We start from the raw sequence: 21,210 nt of genomic DNA, 5'->3' as shown, positions 1-21,210 counted from the left end.
TTCACCTTCCCAAAGCCATGAAGGCCATTACAGTCAAGGAAACTCTTTAGTTGTGTTTACAACCCTCTATCAACTTCATAACTCCGGAACACGACCTTGAAGAATAAAGCAGCTGCGCGGTGAAACAAGTTGATTGCTGTGCTACCAAAGACAAGGTGGGGATTGAAATCAGAACTTCTCCTTTATGAGGCGAGTGCTCTTCCACTACGGCTTAATGCTTTTGTAAGACTATGACAGAAATGTTGTCTGGACCACAAACCAGAGAAGAGTTTATTTGAGATATGTCTTTGGAAAAAAAAGTTGGAGTAATTTAAATGTCTAACAATGGGTTAACCTGTTTAACTGGAATAGAAGAGTATGACCATAAGATCCAAGAGTCAAATTAGATGTGATGAAAGGTTTATAGAGATCATTGCATGGTTGGAACCATCTAAAGAGTAACAAGTAGAAATTGAACATAAGCTAGGGTCATAAATAAGGCATAAATCAAGGAGTGAAGGCAAATGATTAGGGTTGTCTGGAAAAGGAGCCACAAAGTTAATTGTCTGAGTAAAAGATTGAGAAATGCAGATGTTGTGGGTTTTAGTGCCAGCAGAGTCAGTGCTGTTAGAGTCAAGCAGATCAGTGTGACAAGCTTTAAAGTCTCCATCAACAACAATATTGGCAGTGGAGTAAAGAGAGAGGGGATGGTTACTTTGATCAGAAATAACATCTAAGAGAATGCAGTCTTGGGAAGAAGGAGAGCAATAATAAACAAAGAGAAAGATGATAGAGTGAAGAGGTGCTAAGCGGAAGCACATAATAGAATGGTCAAAAGATCCAAACCTGATTTTATCACAAATAGGTGAATTGAATCATATTTATATGGCTAGCTGATTATGTGGTTATTGGAGTCTTTGCGAATCAAAGGAAAGTACCCATCAACACTGAGATCTGAAAAAGGAACAGCAAATTTGCAAAAAGTCTGATAAATTTTACAAGAGGTAAGATGCAACCAACAGAAGGTTGCTTTGCAGACCAGGAATATTAGTAAAAATATATATTTAAACAGTTAGGTGGTGGGGATGGTTTTTTGAATTTAATTTTTTGGGTTACTTTGGCATGATTTAAATTTAAAGAGAACTTGACTCGTTCATAGATAGAAAATGACCTCCCAAGAATGAGCTATGTAGTTGTCTCAACATTTGACCTCAACAATGTACACCAAAAGAATTAATGTGGAAACCATCTATGTGCAACATAGCACTGTTAATACTCTGATATCTTACAGCTGGTAGTAGAATCAGTCTCTTGAGAGCTACCGCAGAACTCAGGAAACCATACTACTGGCTGGCCTCTGAACCAATAAACTTAGTTTTTAAGCTGTACCTTAATTTGGAGATAACAAGAAGAGTTGCATAGCCACTATTAAGGAGACGCAAGCAGAAACTCAACCAAGAGCCCGAAGGCAGGGAAACTTTAGCTGGATGCAGCTAACATCTACCTAAGATGGTTTTTTTTATTGAGACACTATCTATAGTCTTTACTCAACAAAGAGCTCCATGGCTCCAACCTACTTAATTGATCTACAAAACAAATATCTACTAAAAACTAGAAATAATTTTCAGATTGCTGAGGCCAAAACTGATTTTCTTTCATTTTTTCTTAAGCTGATTTTCATTTTTTCTTAAACTGATTTTCTTTCATTTTTTCTTTCTAGAAGCAAAACCGCAATCATATTATTTTGTAACTAACTCAGAATAATTTACTTTAACATTAAATTTTATTCAAAATAAATGCCTAATTTGTTTTCAATTTTGGATACACTTACTTTTCAACGGTTTCAGATAATTTAATTTTCAATTAATTACACAGGTCAACAAAAAAAAAATTTTTTTTGGTGCTGAGCAAACAATTTGTTTTTTGTATAGCATTTCTCATTTTGATTTCAAATATGTTACTCTTTTTTTACCATCAGGTCAAGTTGTAAAGATATTTAGGTTCAAATCTTAAGTATTTAGGGTAATGTCCCTAATATTGTTGAAAAAAAAGTTATTCATAAGTATGTCAACCTGGGTCTCAAAAGAAGCGTATTTTCATAAAGATTTTAGAAAACATAAATATTTTTCCTTAAAATTTATTGGCAAAAAAATTATGTGAAAAAATGCTAAAGACTCTTAAAAAAAAGTCAACAGAATGTTATTCACCAAAAATACACAAAATACTTATTTTTATTATATGAATAACATTTTTAAAATCTCTATGAAAATACGCTTCTTTTGAGACCCAGGTTGACATACTTTTGAATAACTTTTTTTTTGACAATATTATTATTATTTTTTTGACAATATTAATATTTTACCCTAAATACTTAAGATTTGAACCTAAATATCTTTACAACTTGACCTGATGGTAAAAAAAGAGTTGCATAATTGAAATCAAAATGAGAAATGCTATACAAAAAACAAATTGTTTGCTCGGCACCAGAAAAAAAAATTTTTTTTGTTGACCTGTGTTATAGATGGTTTTCATTTCAACTGACTAGTCTGTATTTTAAATCATTTTTTTAACTGTTTTATCATCAGCACAACAGAGAGCATATTAATTGATATAGTACTAGGTGCAATTGAATATTTTGACTTAAGCAGTCTTTTAATCAAAAGAAAGCTTTTTCAAAAAGTTTGTAAAAATAAATGTATTATACAACCTTGAAAGTTATAATATAAAACTTATTTAAAAAATTTTTTTAAAGTTGTACCTTTATTACATTTATTTATTTTATTAAATATCAATTTATTCTTGTGGGAAAAAATTAAGTAAACATAAAATAAATATTTAAATAAAAATATAAATTAAGTATATTAAACAAGAAACAAAAAAACAAACATATAACTGTAAGTATAGAAAGTGTGAGAGAAATTTTTAAAATGTTGTTACATAGTAATTTTTTTTAATATTGTTTTAACTTGTAGGAAACTGCTTTTATAAGTTTTTAAAATTTTTTTTTTAGGCAAAACTGTTTCAAAATGGTCTAAAAAGTATTCTTAAAGTCGAAGCTGAACTAGAAGCAATACAAATTCAAATCAAAGATCATACAGAAATGAAGAATTTTGTATGTTGTTATAAGTTCCTGCTATAGATAAAAATATTAACTTGACTCTGAATAAGTTGAATTTATATGCACATAAATACATACATACATAAATACCTACATGTATATTATATTCATACATACATACATACTTTTTAAAAAAACTTTTTATATATTTATTTAATATTTGTTAAAAATATATTTATTTTTACGATATTTCAAGGGATTATTGATAGCCTCGTTATCAAGTATATTAAAAACTGTTATCTACATACATACATACCGTTATGTACATACATACGTACATACATACATACATACATACATACATACATACATACATACATACATACATACATACATACATACATACATACATACATACATACATACATACATAATAAAATTAGTTTTTTCACAATGATGATTGTGATAACACAAAAAAATCAGAGTTGTAATAGCATATTAAGGCAATTATAATTAGCAGATATGTACAATATAGCTCTGATGTATAGATAAAAAAAGTATTCACTTGAATATCTACATATATAAAAAGGTATTCAAAATATATATATATATATATATATATATATATATATATATATATATATTATTACTTAAATAGCAAAGATATATGAATGAAGTTAGCAGTATAAAAACTTTAGAAAAATTTGTCATAATTGTTGATTGCCCTAGTTTTTTATACAATGGCTTGTAATTCTGGAATAAAATATGGACCATGAACTCTTCTTGAGTAATGAAAATCTATGAACAGGCATAAACCATTTTCTTCATTTTTTAGTGCTTCAGAGACAAAAGTCTACTGAAGCAATACGTATCAACTAAAACTAAAGAGAATGGCGCTTATTCAAAGAGATATTACCAATTCATATTAGTTCAAAGTGGTGCTTCGCAAAAAAAAAAAATAACTTGTTTGCCCCTTGATTTGCCCCTCAAATTGCCCCTCGATGGCACACTCTGTTAATCTCAAATATTAATTTTTTGAGCAAAAACTGTATATTTGTGAGTTTTTTAATCTTTTTTACTCAAATAATTTTACAAATAACATTACATTTATTTTTCTTTCTACTAATAATTAAAAAAAAAAAATTGCATAATGGGAGCACTGTTCTTAGTTTATCAAAAAAAAAGCAAAAAAGGGGCAAAAAATCACCTTTAGAACCGTCAAGGGAAGTCGTGGAGTGGTCTAATCATTAAAAAATAATTTTTGATAGTAATATCAAGGTTGGGGCACCATTACAAAAGCAATCCTAGTTGAAATTGCAAAAAGTCATTTTTTAGAGGACCCTATCATATATGTAGATATTCAAGTGAATATTTTTTTTATCTATACACCAGAGCTATATTGTGCATATGCTATTCATACCTACAGTAGCTGTGGTTAGCTAAACTGCTATTTATAATTGCCTCAATATGCTATTACAACTCTTATATTTTTTTGTTATCACAATAATCATCAAGGTGCGAAAAAATTAATTTACATATTTATATATATACACAACCCTCGGAATTAGGAAAAATGAGGTCGGCAATAATTTGCCGACCTCAACCTTATAGAGGTCGGTATCAGGTCGGCAAAAATTATTTGATACAAAGGTCTGATCATAAAACATAGAAATGTGGTTGGCAATTTTTTGCCGACCTCAAACACTTTCAGGTTGGCAGTTAGGTCGGCATTGCCGAATGCCGATGCTAATTCCAAGGGTTATATATATATATATATATATATATATATATATATATATATATATATATATATATATATATATATATATATATATATATATATATATATATGACGTCCTTTATGGACGAATCCTTACACCATCATGTAATAAATTGTATCATCAAAAGTAATGTTTTAAAAATAGAAAAAAAGAAAAGGTGTTGAAAATAGTAAACACGAGCTCGTTAGATTTATATTTTACATTTATTGCAAGTTCAATTTAAAAATTAATATTAATTATCTTTATAAATATATCATATAGCAAAGTAAAGTTACAATTACAAAGTCTTAGCAAAAACAACCACAAATATTTATTTAAAAAATTGCAAGAAAGAATAACCTCATCTCAAGCCTTTAAGTTATCACCAAAGACTTGCTGCAATAAACATTCAATCACTTAAGAATAGAAGACGTAAGGGTGACCTAATACAGTTTTTCAAACTATTATACGACATTAATGAAGTTGAGCTTTGTAAACTGAACTCACTAGCTCCAGCACTAAATGTGCAAGGACTAGCCAAAGGCCTCCGTGGCCAACACCATCGTCTTCAACATCAAGCAGTAGCAATTTCATCAACATTCTTCCTCTGTAATCGCATCATACCTGACTGAAACATCCCTCCAAACTCTATTGTATCTGCCGCGTCAGTTAATGCTTTTAAAATTCAACAAGACTTAATTTTCCCAAATCTTTTAATTAAAAACAAATTGACATTTATCATAGCGGAGCTTTGTTAGTTGCCCTACTTGCAAATGTTTAAGCATTTGCTATAAATTATGTATATTATTATTATTATAAAGAATATTGATTGCAAGCGATTGTACACAATCTTTGTAATGAAGAATGCCAATAATTGTTTTTTCATTTATAGTTATAAAATGCTATTATGACCAAAAAGTTCAATTTATGCATTAGCACAAAATAAAAATGTTCGTATCAAAAAAAAACCAGACAGAAGATTCTTTTCTTTTTTTTTCCAAAAATCATGATTGCTTGACTAAATAATTTTTTTCAAAGATTTTAAATAAAACATTTTTTAGGTGAAATAAACATCATAGTTTAATAATATGATCTGTTTCGATCATTTATTGGCAATTTTTCTTAATTGTAAACTCATTCTTGAGCTAGGATCTATATTAATCTAAGGCACTTTTTCAAAACTTTTTCATTAAAAATTAATTAAATAAAGTTAACGCAGTTGAACAGAGTTGATCTAAAGACTTAAATAGAGTAATAAATAAGTTTTGAAAATTGTATAAAAAAAAGAAAAGTTTTTTTATACATTTTTAAAAACTTAAAGCAAAAAAAAATATAACCTTTAAAGCTCTTGTTGGACATAATACACTGACAAAATTAGGCAAATTCCAACCCAGTGGGCACAGGACGTACAAAAGACGCCTTTTAAATGTTTTGAATGTCTTTTGAACATATTGGAGGTCTTTTGAATGTTCAAAAGGCGTCTTTTTTAAGGCCCATGCCCACTGGGAAATAAAAGAATTCAAATATTTTATAAATTGCTTTAACTACACCGAGTCATTAAATAAATTTCTAGTACCAGTATGTAATATTCATTAAACTTTTTTTATATTTAACATATATTTCTTTTTAAAAATATTAGCCAAGAAATGATGAAGAAATGAGGTAAAAAAAGATTTTAGTTGATGCTGATTGATAGAAAAAATATGAAGAAAAAAAAAAAAACAATAAAAAGTTAGTGAATTAATAGTAGATAAGTAAAAAAAGACTATAGTTGTTGCAATCACCTAATTCAGTTGATATAAAATACCAAACAAAAAAAGATACAACAATAACTAAGAACTTACCCTAATATACCTTAATATAAATGGCATGTCAATATTTTGAATTAAGTTTGTTGGCGAAGCACGAATATTACTTGAATTAGAGTTTGCAGTAAGACTTCATAAGTTATTTGAATTTTCAGCCAAAACAGGCGAAACTTTTAAAGAAATAGCATTTGCAGGTGTTAAATCAAACAAATTCGTTAATTTTTTAGATTGTACTTAATTTTTTACTAACTTTTAATATAATATTTGCTGATGTTGCAAGGTATTGCAAAGAATTTGCAAATATTGATAACTGAATTTTACAAGCAAGTTGCCAAAAAAATCTCAAAAATGGCTGGGAAAATTCTAATTTCCAAGAGACTTTTTCACAATTATGCAATTGCGTAGTTATACCAATAACAGTGTTTTATTTCAAGTTTCACACAATTAATAAATTAGATTTTCTTATGCTATTTTTTTATTAGTATTTAATAATAATTAATTTTTCAAAAATTCTTATTATTATTAAACTTTAATTTGGCAAATTTGGAGAATGGGATTTTTTTAACTTTAAATTGGGAGTTTCAATTTTATGAGCATTTTCTTTTTTTTTAACATATTAGCTTACAACAAGGCTGCAAGCAACCACAAATTAAAGTTAAAAGTTACTGGAAGAGAAAAGATGAATTTTGTAGAGAATGATAACAATTGACAGATGACTTGAAAGATTGCAAATTATATGAATCAAGAAAGCAAGATGAAGGAAGTGAATTCCAAGGAACTGATGTTAGAGAAAAAAAACTAGACAAATGAAACTTTTTGGAGCACTTAGGAACAGTCACAGAAAAAGGATGAGACTTAATCGAATAACAAATAACAAAAGAATAAATTTTAGTAGATGGCACAAGAGACGCTAGCTCTTTAGAGCAGTGTCCATTATAGTATTTGTAGAAAAGAGAAAGAGAAGTAAAATTATGTTGATGTGATAATGGTTGGCTGCTTGAGCAGGTCCAACTATGTTTACAATGTGTTTTTGCCTTTGTCTAAAAGAGAAAGGGTATCATTAGAAGATCTGCCCCAGGTATGGCAACAGTATTCCATTCAAGGCCGGATTTGAGATTTATAGAGATAGAAAATAGAATCCGGAGTAAGAAAGTGTCAAGCTCAATAAAGAGATGCAAGCTTATCAGATGCTAATTTTCAAAGGATTTGATTTACGGTTTCCAAGAAACATCGGAAGTATGAATTAATCCTAGTAGATGAAGGGTAGATGACTCATCGTGTACATTCATAAATATAGAAAGATCTAAATTATTGTGATAAGGATTGGCTGAAAAGAATTATGCTTTTATCTCAATTAAAAATCACCAGCCACTGTGAGCCCCATGCTGTAGCAGAAGTGAGATCCTTTTCAAGCTCAATTGCCCCCTCCAAGCAATCAGAGAATGTTGGCTTCCTATCATGACAAGAATAAATGGTAGTAACATCAGCGAACAATGCCACCTTAGATGTCAGAATATCTGGCAGACCGTTAATGTAAATTAAAAAGAGTATAGGGCCAAGGATAGAACCTTGAGGAATCCCTGAAGTTACAGAATAAGAAGAGTGCTGTCCATGGAGGACAACTTTTATAGTACGATTGGAAAGAAAGGATGTAATAATCTTAAAGATGTTACCAGATACACTGTAAGAAGAAAGCTTACGGACCATTATGTAAGAAGAAAGGACTTATGGACCACTGTAAGAAGAAAGGTTATGGACCAAAGCTTAAGACCAGCATGCCAAACTTTATCAAAAGCTTTAGAAATGTCAAGACCTATAGCCTTAACCTCTCCACCTTTATCTAATGCATGATAAAACTTATCAGTTATTACTGTTAGCAAATCAGCTGTAGAACGAGAAGATCAAAATCCATATTGATGATCAGAAAGTAAGTTATTAGACTCAAGATGTGAGATTAAGTGTTTTATATTAAAAGATTCAAAAACCTTGCTTTTGATAGGATGAAGACTAATGGGATGGTAGTTAGACGAATCAGATCGCTCTCCAGAATTTTTGAAAATACTGATAACAGATGCCGCTTTCCAGCAGGCTGGAAAACAAGACTCTGATAAGCACTTGTTGAATAGTTTTGAAAGTATAGACGACAGCCCCAGAGAGCACTTTAGCAAGACTATAACAGGTATGTTGTCTGGGCCACAGGCTGTAGAAGAGTCTAAGCAGGAAATCACTTTAGATACAGTAGCTACGATTAGAATGTTGATTGCTTGACATGCGTATCAGAAGATACGAATGTCAAACAATGGATCAACCTGTTTGATGGCTAAATCAGGTAGAACGCGACTAGTGGAATCAAGAGATGATATTGATGAAAAATTCTTAGAAAACAGTTCAGCTTTATCTTTAGGTGAAGTGATAAAGTCTGAACCATACAAGAGAGGTGGAATAACAGATTTGCCCTTATTATTGAAACTATTGAAGATTCTCCAGAAATCATGAGAGCCTAATTTTTGTGATGAAATACAAGATTTCATGACCTGAGTATGGCGGGCTTTGGCGTTAGACAAAACCTTTTTACAATGATTTCTTGCAGTAATAAACAGACGTCTGTTTTCTGGAGAATTGTTTTGCTAAGGAAAGTGAGTGGAAATTGCTGAGGAAAGTAAGTGGAAATTACAGTAGCACAATGTGAGGAAAACCATGGAGAAGTGTGAGGCTGGACCTAAAATCGTCAAGAGGGAATAAAAGATTCCATGCCACCCTAAATCCATTAAGTTATGTAAGAAGCGCATTTGTCAGCAGGAAGATGAAGGATTTCTACTTAAGGGCCATCATGAAGATAATCATGGAAAGAGTACTATTGGCGGATGTGACAGCTCCGATTTGCTTCACTCCCTTTCCGGCAATACTCTTTTGTGGCTTTTGTACAGTTGTACAACCTGTCTCATCCACATTGCAAATATCTGTTGCAGTAAACCTGTGTTTTATTAGTACCAAATTCAGATTGTCGAAAAATAAATTCACATTATATCTCTCAAATCTAGTGGCATGACTCATCAATGTAGTTTCGGGCGTTTTTATTGAAAGCTCTTGTTTTCTTTATAAAAACTAAGAAAACCATTCTGCACCAGCATGCTCGTTCTTATCCCATGAAAGAGGAATTTTGCATTTAGTTTTTTTCGCATAACTGTAAACAAACTTTTGCACTTATGCATGAGTGAGGCCATAGTTAAATCTAAACCACAAACTTCTTTGAATAACTAAATAAAAGAACTTTTAAAATGTTTAAGTTTTAAACGCACAACATTTTAAATATAGATTTGCAAAGAGTTGAAAACCATTTTTTTAAGAATTGTTCTTGGCTTGTGTTCAAAATAATAAAGAACAAACTACCGTCAACAAAGTGCGGTAGTAAGATTTAAATAAATGAAAACACATACTAAGTAATAAGATCTTTGATTTAAACTCTAATTAAGTATGCCAGTATGGATAATTATAAAATAACAAAAATAATACATGAGCGATAATAGAAGGAATATAATTGATGCCTTTAAACAGTGCATTCTTAAACAATTTAGTTAAGGTATCCCATGCATAAAACCCTATAAAAAGCACATTAAAAGAAAGCCCACAAAAAAATATTACTTAGATGTTATCAAACTATTTTATTATCTTTTATGATACAAGATTACAATTAATAATACAAAAATCACAAAAAGTTACTTTCATGTGTAAAATTCTCTAAAATCTTTAGCAGCAACTTAATTTTTGCAATTTATTTTATCCAACAGCAAAGTAGTATGTATTTTAGTGCTTGAAATCTTCATTTCTTGTTTGTAATAATAAACTGCTCGCTAGTCAGCGCAAAAGTTCAATGTTTCAACTAACCCTGTGTTCCGACCTCGGTCTCCCTGACTAAAAGTGCCATATGAGATATGTATAAAATTGGTCGAATCAATTTAGAAATGAGTTCTTCTTTGCTATCAAGCCAAAGGAGGACACTTAAAATATTAAATTTGTATTTTTTTATTTATTTTTTGTGTTCTAAATCTTAACTTGATCGAACTTTTATGTAGCTTATTTTATGATTATATAGTCATTTATTTATATCTTATCTTATTAATGTTGATTGTATAGTAGGGTGCAGTGAATTTTAGTTTTTTTTACAATACATTTAGCCTGGGTGTGCAAAAGTTGTCTATTCATTTCAGAAATACTCTGGAAATATACCAATAGGAAATTATCTTGAGGTGCCCCAAGACCTTTAAAATTTTAATAGGTCCCTAATATTATATTAAAAAAAGTTTTTCAAAAGTATGTCATGTTGGGTCTCAAAAGAAGCAAAATTTAATAAAAATTTCAAAAATAATAAATATTTTATAAAAAAACAATTATTTTTTAAAAAAAATTGTTATTTTATAGTTTATTGCAGCAAAAATGACCTTTTAAACTAAAAATAAAAAAAGTTTATTTTTTTGATAATAATTTCAAAAAAATAATAATTTTTTTATAAAATAATTGTTATTTTTTTAAATTTTTATAAAATCTTGCTTCTTTTGAGACCCAGCATAACATACTTTAAAAAAAGAAAATTTTATATAATATTAGAGACCCATTAAAATTTCAAAGGGCACCTCAAGGTAATTTCTAGAGCATTGGTATTTTTCCAGAGTATTTCTAAAATGAATAGACAACATTTGCACACCCAGGCTAAATAAATTCTAAAAAAAACTAAAATTAACTGCACCCTATTGTATAGCTAATAGATTGTACTTTTAAAAATAAAAAAAAATTAAATTCATTTTCCTGATTTTTTTTTAGTTAAAAAAAACCCTAAAAAGTTTGATTAAAATAACCATCTCGATTAAACTTTTGTCCATAGCTGTATATAAGTAGATTAAACTTTTGTCCATAGCTGTGTGTATATATATACATATATATATATATATATATATATATATATATATATATATATATATATATATATATATATATATATATATATATATATATATATATATGTTTTTTTAAATTTCAACTAACAGTGCTTTCCAAACAGTGTCCCAACCTCTATTGCTATAAATTGCTATAGAATTGCTATAAAATAAAGAAAATTTCTATATAAAGCTATTAAAAATATTTTTCATAATTGGACTTTTCCATGACTGCTCTTAATTGGTCCAAAGATCATTTTTTTTCCCCTTTCTTGATAAACCAAGGGAAATGTTCCCATTATGCAAATTTTGTTTTTAATTTTTGTTGTTGTTTGATCTAGTAAAAAGAATTATAAGCAAAAAAATTCAAAAAAATACATTTTTCAAGCATTATCGTGTTATATTTATATTCTGTTTAATAAAATGCTTAATATGTTGAAAAATTTTGAAAACTATGTATATTAATTATTTCTGATAATGTTTTTTCTAAAATTTATTTACATAATCATACATTTTATATTTGCTTTTATATTTATTAGATACAAATTAGATTTGCTTCCTCATTGTGTGATTGATCAATTCCTATTAAAAAATACTTGATATATTTGAAAGTAGTTAGCTCACGACATTTGTATGTAATTGACATTTGTAGTAAAAACATAACTACAAACATAAATTTTTTATCTGAACTAGTTTTATAGCCCACTTCAATCATTTATAACTTCAAAATTATTTACAAACTGTTTAATGGTAACTAACTGCCTACTAGTTGCTGTTGCAATAGTAGCTATAAGTGAATTGAATGAAAGAGAAAGAAAAAAAATTAATGTAACTATTTGTGATATACCTGAATCTGAAAAGGAATTTTTACCTGACAGAAATGAAGATGATGGAAAAAAAACAATAATAAACCAGGTTTAGTTGCAAGTTCAGCTAAACTAAGCCATGTTTTGTTCTGAAATCAACTTTTACTAAATTCAAAAATTTAAGAGAGAAAAAAGGTAACAGTCATTTAACGGGTGATGCGGAAGTTATCGGACAAAATAAAAACGTCAATAACTTATTTATAAATAAAAAACAAACTACTATTATATTTTTTTTAAATAAAGCATTTATCTTTTAATAAAAGTATATTATTTTGTATATGAAAAACACCACCATCTGCAATTAATCTCAATTTTGCTCTGATGCCTTTCATATGCGACTGTAAAAAGTTTAAATCAATTTCTTGTAGTTTTAGTTTAATGCGATCAATCAAAACTTGCTCTGTTGAAGCTTGCCAATCTCCCTTGTAAACCTTTTGTGCCAAATGTCCCCAAAAATTTTCAATTGGTCGTGCTTGAGACACATTTGGGGGATTGGATTCTTTATCAACGTAATAGACATATTGGTCCATCCAATTTAGAGAATCTTTAGAATAATGAGAACTTGCTAAATCTGGCCAAAATAAGTAGTTAAAGTCTCCATGATACTTGTGAATAAATGGAAGAAGTCATTTTTCTAAACATTCATTAATATAGATTGATGAATTAATTGCTACAGCCTTGGAAGTGCGAAACAATGGCTCGGACATACCACGGTCAGATATGGCTATCCACATTAATAATTTTTTTGGAAACTTCTCTTTTCCTATAAAACGAACACTTTCTGGGCATGTCTTTTTGTTGTTTGTGTAGTATCCAGAATTTCCAGGTATGTTGTCCCCTGCAAAACAAAAGTATTTTTTGTCATCGATGACTAGAAGCGATTTTGTGTTATAGAGTTGGTTAACTAGTTTCCTGCTTCTTTTCTTTGCCTTTATTTGTTGTTCTATAGTGTATTTTGGAGTCTTGTCACGTTTTCTATATTTAATATTCATTTTTTTTAACTGACGACCAATTGTCGATTGATTTACACCGAATTTAATAACTATTATTTTCTGACTGACCCCTTTTCGATTGTTGACAAGTCTCGTTAATTTGGCTTTCTTTTTTCTAGTCCAGGATGTCTGATGACCAGGGTGCTTTCTATCAGAAAATGATTGAACAGTTTCAAGTCTTTTTAGGTTATCATATATTGTACTTCGAGCAAATCCTTCCTTTTCAAAATGATTTACAATTTATTTTTTTTTATATTAGGTTTATTTACAAAAAACATTTTTAGTCGCTTTCGAAAAGATTCTCGTTCAGCTGCATTTAACCTCATTTTAAATAATTGTGTTTCAAATAATAAAGTTTATATTTTATAGAACGTTTATGCCTACGCATAAAACCGCAAAAACTAATTATTATGCTCAAATAATGAAATTAGGATTTGTCCGATAACTTCCGCATCACCCGTTAGGTCTGATGTCAGAGCTGACATCTTAAGTCATTATCTGCATTTGCAACTTTAAAAACTTAACTCTAATCAGTTATAAGTGGATTCACTATTAAAAATAAGAGAGTTCAATATATTAAAATTAACCTGTTATCTTTCTATTGCATAAGTTGTAAGATAAGTACAGTTTCTTTGCAATGTCACTCTGTCCTTTAGCATTTCTGTCAACAAGAGATAGCACTACAATACTTAGGTCTATGCATCAGGTGCGTCTCTTTAGAGACACACATTACACATAGACCCAAATTTAATAACAGGTTTTGAACAGAAATAGACCCAGATTTAATAAAAGGTTTTGCCTGGTCAGGTTTGAGTTTTGGGTAACTTTTAGACTATGATATAATCAAAAAAATATATCATACAAACAAAAAAGTAACAAAAAAATTAAACCAAAACTTCAAAACTGAAAAATGTTACCTGATATGGATTAAAGAAATTTTATTCCTTATAAACCACTTAGTGTAATATACAGCTCCAGAGAATGTTATATCTTTTATTTCATTTTTCTCCAAATCAAAAATGCACCCTTGCAATTAATCAGAAATATCAAGTTGATGAAGAACTTCCACAATTGTATTTTTCTGTGTTTCTACTGTTTAAGAGTTAATAAAATACCACCAATTTCCACCATTTCTGATGGAAGCAGTCTGTCAAGTTGATGGTCTTTTACATAAGTGAACATTTCTTTTACTATCTCTATCAAAATGGAGAATAATTAAGAATGATGATAATTTAACAAGATCTGCAGTATTTTTTAATTAGCAATAGTACTTGCCACTATTGCAGTGAGTTTAATATTTAATATGGGAATCAAACTAAAATATTTTGAAATGCCACCAATTAAAACTGTTTAACTTACTTTGCGATTCAAGTTTCTCAGATATAAGTACTATTATATATATATATATATATATATATATATATATATATATATATATATATATATATATAAATATATATATATATATACATATATATATATATATATATATATATATATATATATATATATATATATATATATATATATATATATATATATATATATATATATATATGATAGTACTATCATATATATATATGAAATATAAATATAAATGAAATCTCGTATTTCATCACAAAAATTAGGCTCTCGTGACTTCTGGAGAATCTTCATTAGTATTAATAATAAGGGCGAAATCTGTTATTCCACCTCTCTTGTATGGTTCAGGCTTTATCACCTTACCTAAAGGCAAAGCTGAATTGTTTTCTAAGAACTTCTCATCAATATAATCTCTTGATTCCACTAGTTGCGTTCTACCTGATTTAGCCATCAAACAGGTTGATCCATTGCTTGACATTCGTATCTTCTGATACGCATGTCAAGCAATGGATCAACATTCTAATTGTAGCTTCTGTATCTAAAGTGATTTTCTGCTTAGACTCTTCTACAGCCTGTGGCCCAGACAACATACCTGTTATAGTCTTGCTGAAGTGTTCTCTGGGGCTGTCGTCTATACTTTCAAAACTATTCAACAAGTGCTTATCAGAGTCTTGTTTTCCAGCCTGCTGGAAAGCGGCATCTGTTATCGTATTTTCAAAAATTCTGGAGAGCGATCTGATTTGTCTAACTACCGTCCCATTAGTCTTCATCCTATCAAAAGCAAGGTTTTTAAATCTTTTAATATAAAACACTTAATCTCTCATCTTGAATCTAATAACTTACTTTCTGACCATCAATATGGATTTCGATCTTCTCGTTCTACAGCTGATTTGCTAACAGTAATAACTGATAGGTTTTATTGTGCATTAGATAAAGGTGGAGAGGTTAAGGCTATAGGTCTTGACATTTCTAAAGCTTTTGATAAAATTTGGCATGCTGGTCTTCTCCATAAGCTTTCTTCTTACAGTGTATCTGGTAACATCTTTAAAATTGTTGAATTCTTTTATTCCAATCATAGTATAAAAGTTGTTCTCTATGGACAGCACTCTTCTTCTTATTCTGTAACTTCAGGGATTCCTCAAGGTTCTATCCTTGGCCCTATACTCTTTTTAATTTACATTAACAATATGTCAGATATTCTGACTTTCTAGGTGGCATTGTTCGCTGATGTTACTTCCATTTATTCTTGTCATGATAAGAAGCCAACACTCTGATTGCTTGGAGGGGGCATTTGGGCTTGAAAAGGATCTTACTTTACCACAAGTTTCAAAAAAAGTTCCCAAAAAAGAAAGGACTTGCATTTTAACAGATATACTCGAGAAAGACAGGATTGCCAGAGACAAAGTAGCAATAGAAATGAAAATACAGAAAAAATCTGCAAAGAAATTGCCAGAAAAGAAAATACTTAAATTACACCAAAAAAAGTCTATTCTGTAAAAGATTAGATTATTAAAAGGAAACTCGAGACAAAAAGCCTAAAATTCATAAAAAGTCTTCATTAACCAATAATAGCAAGCAAGAAGAAGCATGCATATACTGCAGAGAACTGTTTGGTGAGTCCAATCCGGGAGAAAAGTGAATTATGTGCTCTGTGTGTTACCTTTAGGCTCACAAGGCATGCTCAAGTACAGATTCACATGGTGCCGAATATATCTGTGACTTGACTGTGTTGATGACTGATTTTTATAAGAATATATATATATATATTTTGAGGTTGGCAAAAAATTGCCAACCTTGTTTCGATGTTTTATGGCAAGACCTTTGTATCAAATTTAATTTTGCCAACCTCTAAAAGATTGAGGTCAGCAAATTATTGCTGACTTCAGTTTTCCTAATTCCTAGGGTTATATATATATATATATATATATATATATATATATATATATATATATATATATATATATATATATATATATATATATATATAAATATATATATAGATATAATATACTTGTGTTATGTTAAAGTGCATTTTATATTATTAAATATGGTGTAATTTAAACTTACATATTATGTTTCAACCAACCCCATTGTCTGTTCCAACTAGCCCCAATGGCGGGGTTTGTTGAAACATTTTTTACAGTTCTCTAATCAAAGATATATTAAAAACTACGTAACTAAATTTAATCATTATTTGTGAATATTGTGTGCTTTAGTAAGAAGTATCAAGGCAATGAAAAAAATTTCAAAAAATATTTGCATTTTGGCCACAAGTCCACAAATAATAAAAAATGTCCCAATTAACCCCTGTCTCCTTTACTCATTAAGAAGTTGCTTCAAATGCTTAGTTGATTGAATTTGATGGTTTACCAATTGAGTGTCGATCCATGACCAATTATTTTTTATTGGGTTGATATCTGGTGATTTAGGACACCAAGGCAATAAATTGATCTTCTTTGTGGTAAATCAGTTTGTTATAATATATGCTGTGTGTTCTGGAGCCCCGTCTTGCTGGAAGATATATTGCTTGCTTCTGCGGTACAATTGCCTTGTCAATGAAATCAAACTTGTTTCAAGTGTATTTTTGTAGGTATATTGGTTGATACAGCAGTTATACAACTCAAAAAAACCAAGGCCTTTGTGGGAAAATCATCCCCATATGCCTACTGAGCCTCCACCATCTTGTCGTCTTGCTTGTAAATAGCGCTTGCAATATTTCTAGGTTGCAAATCTTCTAACATATATTCTTCCTTAGCGGTTTACATCCTGAAAATTTTACTCATCACTCCAAGTCACATTTGCCCAATCTCCAACTGCCCAATCCATACGTTCTTTGCACCATTTTATTGCAATGTAAGACCGAGTACCTTTTTTTGCTAATGTTCTTCTAACAAGTTCTTTGCTTACATTTTGATTAGAAAAGGATTGGTTGAATGTTTGAGCTAGCTATTTGTTGCTGAGCCTAGGGTTTTTTCTACTGGTTCTGAATATGTTACTTTTGTCATTGTGCCTAAGCTACAGTGGACTTCAGGAACAAGGCATGTCAATGATGTTATCCGTTAGCTCCAAGTTTTCACTGGTTTTTTCACACAAAATTCAGAAACACATATAAGTTTACTAATTTCAATGTTGTTATGATTCTTTGATTGGACAAGTCCAATAATTTGCCATTTGATGTTCTCTGACACTGCTTTTCTACCCATTTGCAAGCAAATTAAAATTTAAAATATTGCAGTTATTCTTTAGAAATTAAAATATTTTTTTGTAATTTTAAAATTATTTTTTTATTTAAGAATTATGAGTACTCTTTATATTTATAATTTATAGCGGTAATTAAGTATAATAATTAGTTATCAAGTGTGAAAAATGTATAATTAATTAACTCAATTAAACTTTTATGTCATCAGTAGTATACATTGTATAACGTTTAATCAGTTTTACAGAAACAGTGTTGTATGTGTGATTTTTGTTTGTCTATTTTGTCGATACAAATATAAATAGCAAAACACACAAAAATAACAACTCATAATCTATATCTGTTAAACTTAATGTCAGAAAAACTGGCACATAGGTATAAAAAAATCTCAATTAAACTTTTGTGCATAGCTGTGTGTATATATGTATATATATATATATATATATATATATATATATATATATATATATATATATATATATATATATATATATATATATATATATATATATATATATATATATATATTTATATATATATATATATATTTATTTATTAATTTATTTATCTTTTAGGTGCCCTAAGAAGTCCTTACGGTCTTATCACAGAGCACCGTGGATGAGCATTTAATAGGAAGGTCAATCCTCCTTCCTAACCAATCTCGCAAAACATGCCCAGAGGTGGGGTTTGAACCACAGATCTTATGTTACTGAGGCAAATGCGCTACCACTGCGCCACGGCTGCTCTAAATATATATATATATATATATATATATACACAAATATATATATATATATATATATATATGTGTATATATATATATATATATATATATATATATATATATATATATATATATATATATATATATATATATATATATATATATAAAAATTAGTAGGGAATTGTTTAACAAAAGTGATTTTCTACTAATTTATTTTTGCACTGTTCTTGTGAGAACATTGTTTTAAGAACATTGTATTCTATTATGTAGAATACATTTTAAAATTGTTTATACAAGAATATTAAAATAATAATTAACTGTTCTTCAAAGATTGCTTTTCCACCATTTAGAAGAAAAACAAGAAGTGAAAAAAAGTATGCGGGCAACAATTGAAGCAGTTCTTAATATATGGGAGAGAAAAAATACCAAATCAAAGAATTAATAATGCAGATAAAATAAAAATAAAACTTCATAACAATTATCTGGTGCTAAAAAACACAGAGGATCAAAATTGGACTGGTGTTAACTGAAAGAAGGAATTTGTCAGGCTGACCTTGAAGAACTTTTTGATATATCAACTAAAATGCATCAGAAGTTATAAAAAATGATAAAGATAAAGAATTCTTACACCAACAACAAGAAGATACATTCAGTTGTAGTATGGCAGGAATTGATTGGAATTAAATAGCTAAGGAAGCACGGAAATGAGTTTGAGAAACTAAAATGGAAATGAGGCGTCAAAGCAGTAAAGCTGAATTAATAGAAAGAGCTGAACGAGCTCCTTCATAAGCAGTTGACATAGTGAGTGCAAGTAGCTCTAGTTCCTTGGATGATGATGAAATCAGATTCCTTCCACTTCCAGCACAAGTGGTTCAAAAAAAAATTAGATAATTTTGTATCATCTCTTGATCGAGTTAATATTTCTGAAAGCCATGCACTCTTTGTGGTTGGAACATTGGCTTAGGCTCTTGGTCACTCAGTAAAAGATTTGTCATTGTTGTACAGAAAAATCTGCAGAACAAGGCAATTGATTTGTGAAGTGGTGACTATGACTAACAAGGTAAATTTCTCTCCAAATGATCTACTTCTTTTGCATTGGGATGGAAAGCTCTTACCTGATATCAATGGTGGTCAACAATAAGTGGATAGAATTGCCATCCTTGTGTCTGGTGGTGGAATGGAAAAATTGCTGACCTTTCCAAAGATTGATCAAGGTACAGGTGAGCAACAGGCTGATGCTGGTATGAAAACTCTTGAAGATTGGAAATTGAATGAACATTTTCGGATACTGATTTTTGAAATTACTTCATTTAACACTGGGTTGAACATTGGTGCTTGCACAATAATGGAGCAAAATTTTAACTATAATCATATATGTATAGCATGCAGGCACCATGTGTTGAAGTTATGCTTTCCATCATTTTTACAACTGCATTTGAAGCCAGTGGAGGACCTCAAGTGGGACTTCTTAACCGTTTTCAGAAACAACCAGCAATCAACAAAGAGCTGTTCTCTACAGGGAATAAGGAAATTTTTAACTGTGATTTTCTTATCAAACTCCGTGAAGAAGCATTAGTATACTATTGTGAAGCAATTAAAGGTCAACAACCTTAGGGATGGTTACTTTTGAATTTGTGTATTATTTTTCTAGGTGGATCAACTACAATATCAGAGTTAAATGTAAAGTTTAGGGCTCCGGGTGTGATACACAATGCATGTTGGATGGCAATGATATATATTGTTTAAAAATGTATTTGTTTCAGGATCAACTTATTATTACAGATTATTAAAATGGAAAAAAAGTAATAACAGAGATAAGTCTATTTGTGGAAAAATATTTATATATGGACAGTTTTGGAATGAAGCTCCATTAAGCTGAATAAGCACCATTCAATGATGCCAAGCTTCTTTAATGGATTCAAGAATATTCAACATGTACAATCGCAACTGCTACAGCAAAAGCCTTTTATCACCACCTCAGTATTTTTCTGAACATTTAGTTGAATTGGCAGTTTTTTCTTCAATTGGTTGATCTTCACCCAAAGGAATTTCCAGTTGGATCTAAGTTGAAGATGACTGTTAATGATAGATAATTGAATTTTAATAGTCTAGTACATATGTAGTACACAAAAGTATTGTACTAAATATTTATAAAGTAGTATTGTTTTTAAACAATAAACATTAGCAGTCCACATAATATTAACTAAATGAAAAATAAATATAAATTTTTTTTTTTTTTCACCCAAAAATGTGACAAAACATGGCAACCCCTAACCATTATCCAATTTGCTTCAAATTTCGCCCAATAATTACTATTGTCATATAGAACAAGGGCAAGCTTGAAAAAAACCAAAGTTTTGATTCTGAAAATTTTATATCACCTTTTTTTTTTCCTACTGGAAGAGAAAAGATGAAGTTAACAAAATTAATGAAAAGTTGACAAAGTTAATGAAATGGTAACTATTAGCAGACGGCATGAAAGATTGCTAATTATATGAATCAGGAAAAGAAGATAATTTCAATGAACTGATGTT

At 29.5% G+C, this 21,210-nt stretch overlaps 1 protein-coding gene across 2 annotated transcripts in view; it reads left to right on the top strand.

Moving 5' to 3' along the window:
• The window catches only part of LOC136075524 (uncharacterized), an 82,070-nt gene that overhangs the window by 46,221 nt on the left and 14,639 nt on the right, over nt 1-21,210 (top strand). For both annotated transcript variants that reach the window (XM_065788914.1, XM_065788913.1), the window contains exon 3: nt 2,990-3,091. In XM_065788914.1, coding sequence (XP_065644986.1) covers nt 2,990-3,091 — 102 coding nt within the window. The remainder of the gene's footprint in view (nt 1-2,989; nt 3,092-21,210) is intronic.

Source organism: Hydra vulgaris, chromosome 01, assembly GCF_038396675.1.
Source record: "Hydra vulgaris chromosome 01, alternate assembly HydraT2T_AEP".
Taxonomy (NCBI): Eukaryota; Metazoa; Cnidaria; class Hydrozoa; order Anthoathecata; family Hydridae; genus Hydra; species Hydra vulgaris.
Note: the sequence above shows the minus strand (reverse complement) of the source record. Positions and strands in the feature narration are given on the sequence as shown.